The sequence below is a fragment of the Humulus lupulus genome, chromosome 3 (genome assembly GCF_963169125.1).
Source record: "Humulus lupulus chromosome 3, drHumLupu1.1, whole genome shotgun sequence".
In the NCBI taxonomy this organism is placed as follows: domain Eukaryota; kingdom Viridiplantae; phylum Streptophyta; class Magnoliopsida; order Rosales; family Cannabaceae; genus Humulus; species Humulus lupulus.
In genome coordinates this window covers 51,608,693-51,614,023 of record NC_084795.1, presented here as the reverse complement: position 1 = coordinate 51,614,023, position 5,331 = coordinate 51,608,693, and the positions used below count along the sequence as shown (strand labels likewise).

At 32.7% G+C, this 5,331-nt stretch overlaps 1 protein-coding gene across 1 annotated transcript; it reads left to right on the top strand.

The window, feature by feature from the left end:
- Window positions 1–250: 250 nt before the first annotated feature.
- Window positions 251–1,729, top strand: LOC133821115 (probable aquaporin NIP-type). The gene is made up of 4 exons (XM_062253604.1): window positions 251–543; window positions 645–842; window positions 1,121–1,182; window positions 1,291–1,729. Exons 1-4 carry the CDS (start codon window positions 289–291, stop codon window positions 1,508–1,510), a joined length of 735 nt encoding a protein of 244 aa, XP_062109588.1. The 5' UTR covers window positions 251–288; the 3' UTR covers window positions 1,511–1,729.
- The last annotated feature ends 3,602 nt before the right edge of the window (window positions 1,730–5,331 follow it).

Sequence of the window (5,331 nt, the reverse complement as noted above, 5' to 3'; positions counted from 1 at the left end):
CATTTAAGCTTTGCTATCTGCTTTGTAATCTTTTCACAACATACATTGACATTTTTCTACCTGAGATTATTGAAAGTCTTATAATTTGGTAGAAAATGTCTTCATCAAGAAACCTATCAAAGATTGAAGAAGGTAATGGTGATGATACTCAAAGCAATGCAAATTTTGGGCTATGCTCTTCTAATGAGGTTGTTAAGCTACTCCAAAAGGTGTGTACTGTACTTTATCTATAAATAATTATGTTCAACATATCTTAATAATATAAGTAGTGTGTATTGATTAATTAATATGAGGTGGTATGAATGTGTGATGTATTATCAGATAATTGCAGAGGTGATAGGAACGTACTTCGTTGTATTATTGGGGTGTGGATCAGTGGTGGTGAACAAGATTCACGGCTCTGTAACGTTCCCAGGGATTTGTGTGGTTTGGGGATTGATTGTGATGGTCATGGTTTATTCCGTCGGCCATATCTCCGGCGCTCACTTCAATCCGTCTGTCACCATTACTTTCGCCATTTTCCGCCGTTTCCCTCTCACTGAGGCAACTCAACTTTCTTCAATATAACTTTTTGTTTTTTTTTGTTAATGATTAATGTAAATGTGAGTTGTTAATGGTGCATATCATATTATGATAATGTACAGTTGCCTCTGTACATAATCGCACAGATAATAGCGGCAATTCTAGCGAGTGGAACGTTGTACCTTCTATTCGACGTAACTGAGGATGCTTACTTTGGAACACTTCCAGTTGGATCGAATGTCCAAGCTCTTGTTTTTGAGATTCTCATCTCCTTTCTCTTGATGTTCGTTATATCTGGCGTTGCCACAGATAATAGAGCTGTACGTAATTACTCATCTCTCTCTCTTCCTTCTCATTATTCATTATCATCATTCTCCCTCGTACTATTTTCATTCTACAAAATCATATCATTTCATAGATAATATCTAACCAACCCTTGGAAACTTGGTTTTTTATTTCTTTTTTTGGACATGCATGCATGGCTTATAACATTTCATCACCTTCCCTAGTACTTAATGATTGTCCATTAATTTGACCATTGATTTAAACTTTTTACAAGTGAAATGTTCTTTTAAAAGTTTTTTTTTTCTTTCTCTAGATTGGAGAATTAGCAGGAATTGCTGTGGGGATGACAATACTTCTAAATGTCTTCGTTGCCGGGTATAATTAATTAATGATTCTCATTTTCACAATATATGTATATACGACTATATTTAGCCATAATATATAATAGGAAATTGTTGAAATTCAATATGCATTGCAATGCAGGCCAGTAACGGGGGCATCGATGAATCCAGCAAGGAGTATTGGGCCAGCTGTTATAATGAAAACTTACAATGGATTATGGATTTACATAATAGGCCCAACTATTGGAACCATACTTGGTGGGTTCGCCTATAATTTGATCAGATTCACGGATAAACCACTCAGAGAGGTTACCCGAAGCTCCTCGTTTCTTCGAAGCATGTCCAGAAATATAACTCACTAATCTTCTTTATTTTAATTTTATAGCAAAAATCCCTATTGACCTCCCTTGTTTATACACCCCGGCCGGTACATACTAAGGAGGACCCCAATCACTAGTCTTCTTCAAACTTAATCTTACTTTATGCCTAGAATTCTTTTTTGGGAAAGTAGTTTCAATTTGTGTTAATGGAGATTTATGTATTTATTTTACTACAATATATATGAACTTTTTGTTGGGTTATTTTTAATAATTGTGTCTAACAAATTAAGACAATTATTCCAGCTAATATTTTATATTAGGTGGGCTAATTAAAGTGATCTAATTAAAGGAGCCCAATTAAGGAGCTTTCTAATGTGAATGTGAAAGGAGTCTTGTTGGTCAAATTGTCTTATTGGCCAAGTTTTAGATTTACAGTGTTATGAGAATGAGTTTTGAAGAGAGAGTAGTGTGGGTTTTGAAGAGAGTATGAGAGTGAGTTTGTAGAGTGGTGAGAGTGAGTTTGTAGAGTGAAAGAGTGAGAAGCAAATGTTGTATTGAGTTTTGGGTGGAGAGATTGAGAGAGTTTCAGTGTATGTAATATTGAAGTTTGAAGTGAAAAAGATTTCTCTTTGTGGGTCAGGTGAATTTACCAAACCGAATAAATTTATTTACCTCTTTATTGTTTCTAATGCGCTTGGGAAGTTTGTCTTTTTTCCCAACAAGTGGTACCAAAGAAAATCAGATTCCATTAATGTTTTTGATGCAGGTTTGATGAAAATCTTTCTGACTCTTAGATTTTAGTTTCTGGTTGTTCGTTCACATGTGCCCATATAATGAGTGTTTTGATACTTATATAAGACATATGATGGTTGTACTGTTTTAGTGGCTAATGATTCCAACCTTTAAGTTGTTGGAATAGGAACTGTGAAGATATTTGATGGTGTTGTGAGAACATTGATTGATGTTAGACTTTTCCTAAATTGAAGAGGAGCTTAATCTCCCTGGGAGCCTTGGACACTCTAGGTTGTTACTATTATGCAAAAAAAAAAAAAAATGGTGTAATGACTATTAAGAAATATGACTTGTAGTCATGAAGGGTCAAAATGAGCATAATTTGTATAAACTCGTTGGAAAAACTATTTTAGGTGGAGCTATGATGGTGGATCCAATTCATAAAATGCCATCATCTACTATTGTGAAAGTGAAAGAATGCAACAAGGTGGTGAAGACTCCAATTGCAGTCAAAGGTTGTTTGAAGAAAAAAGACATCAGCAATCACAAGAGGAGTGAGTCATTGAAGAATTTGAAGACAAATGCTCGTGTGAAGTTCAATGATAGTATTAACTTGATGCATGTATACTCTTATTGATGGTTTAAGTTGTGAGTTTAGAGAATTTGATTCAAGGTGGAGATTGTTGAGTTTTGAAATATTATAATGTTTTTTTATTTATAGTATTTTTTAATTTTGGGTAATTACAAATTTGTGTAAAAAGAGTCTTGTTGGTCAAGTTGTCTTATTGGCAAAGTTTTAAAGGGTCTTGGTACCCAAATTTAAAACTCTATAAATATATTATTTATGTATGAATGAGAATGAGTTGAAGAGAGATTGATGTGGGTTTTGAACAGAGTATGAGAGTAAGTTTGTAGAGTGATGAGAGTAAGTTTGAAGAGTGAAAGAGTGAGAAGCAAAGGGTGTATTAAATTTTGAGTGGAGAGATTGGGAAAGTTTAAATGTATGTAATATTGAAATTTGAAGTGAAATAGATCTCTCCTGGGTTTGGTGATTTTACCAAACCAATTTTTTTTTTTCTCTATTATTTCTACTACACTTGGGAAGTTTGTCTTTTCTCTCAACACAGTAAAGTGTTTCTAAATTCAATTTGTTTTAAGATGAAGACACATATTATTTATTTATTTCAGTGCATATATGTCTACTGGAATTATGTTATTATATATATGTTTTACTCTTTTGGATTTTGGGAATCAATAAAGTTATTTTATTTATAATTATAAAGCCTATCATGTTATGTTACATGTATATTTTATGATGTTTCATTCTTGCTTTACGAGTTATGTATACATACACATTTTTTATATGAATTTATGTTTAATTACTCATGAATATATATAATTGTAGATATGAAATAGTGAGTTTATATTGTCCATATTTATTTGTGGTTATAAGAAAGTGAAAAGATAAAATTTTAGGATTTTTTATGTTGTTGATATATTTGCACTAAATTTTGGATCTGGGCACTTGCTTAATTCTTTGTGTACTCTATTTTGAAATAAATTAATTGAAGTAAAAGGTTGCCAAAGTAGCCTATGTTACATAGATTTAATTATTTTGAGATAATACGAAGTGTGGGTTTCTGGTTTATGCAATTAATGATTGACCCAAATGAAGGTCATTGGTTGGTCAAACAACAAATGCACTTGCAGGAATGAATGAGTGATAATTATAAAGTTTCCACGTGAACGACATATCAACCCAAAGGAAGTTTCTTGTTTGACCAGATTTATTATCAACATTTGATTTATGCATGGAGAGTACCAATTACAAATTGATGTTTCTGTCCAAAGACTAAACATCAATGTTGTGCTATATGTTGTGCTAAGTATCTTGTTTAAATTGCTCACCACTACAGTTGATTTAAATTTGTTTCTTACATCATTATTTTATTATTTTGTATGTTATGACATCTATTATATGAGCTTCTAAATTTGTTAGTTATTGCTACTGCTGCTAATGTTACCGCAAACATAAACTCAATTCTTGTGCTTAACGACACAAATTTTAAGATACGGAAAGAGAATATTTTTTTGGTTCTTGGATGCATGGATTTAGACTATGCATTATAGAAATAATAATCTTCTCATTGTTTGAGAAAAATTTTGCTAATGAAAAGGCAAACTTTGAGAAGTAGGAACGTTCTAATTGCTTAAGTCTATTGCTGCTAATGCACAACGTTCTAGAAGCATTTAGGGGCTGTATGTCTGATGAGGTATCTGTAAAGGGTTTCCTCAAAGAAATTGAAAAACATTTTGAAAAGAACGAAAAGGCTCAGACAAGCAAGCTTTTAGCTGACCTTGTCCAATGGCATAAAGGAAAATGAAACATTAGGGAGTACATTATGGATATATCTAACATCGCTTGCAAACTTAAGGAACTAAAGCTTGATCTGTCTGATGACTTGTTTGTGCATTTAGTACTCATATTTCTTCCTGCACACTATGTCAATTTATATTTAGATATAACACTCAAAATGACAAATGGATTCTTTTTGAGCTCATTCATACTATGTGCAAGAAGAGGATAGTCTGAAGCATGAAAAGACTGAAAGTGCTCATGTTAAAACTACCTCAAAGTGCAATAAGCGAAAGAAGACTTATGATAAATAAATTGCAATGCGAACTTCACAACCAAAGAAACAAAAGACTCAGGATGAAGGACTTGCCTACTTCTTTTGCAAGAAGCATGGGCATGTGAAGAAGGAATGTTCCAAACATGTCGCATGGTGTATAAAGAAAGTTAGATTTTTCACCTTTGTTTTTATTTTTAAATTAATTTGACTTCTATACCTAGCAATACTAAGTGGGTAGATTCTGGTGCTACTACTCACACAAGTGTTTCTATGCAGGATTGAATTTAGAACCAACCACTAGGTGATGCTGAAAGATTCATTTATGTGGGCAACGGAAAACAGTTCTAGTTGAAGCCATTGGCACTTTTAGATTATCTTTTGTGACTGGTTATTTTATTGAATTAAGAGTGACTTATGTAGTAGTGTCATTTAGACAGAATTTTGTTTCTATTTTTGTTTTGGACAACTTTGTTTATTCTTGTTCATTTGGGAATAATA

Excerpts from the sequence above, each read along its gene's own strand:
- LOC133821115 (XM_062253604.1), top strand. The coding sequence starts at position 289 with ATGAGGTGGTATGAATGTGTGATGTATTATCAGATAATTGCAGAGGTG. Across the intron at positions 843-1,120 it reads TTGCCACAGATAATAGAGCT|ATTGGAGAATTAGCAGGAAT; the intron begins GTACGTAATTAC and ends TTCTTTCTCTAG. Across the intron at positions 1,183-1,290 it reads CTAAATGTCTTCGTTGCCGG|GCCAGTAACGGGGGCATCGA; the intron begins GTATAATTAATT and ends ATTGCAATGCAG.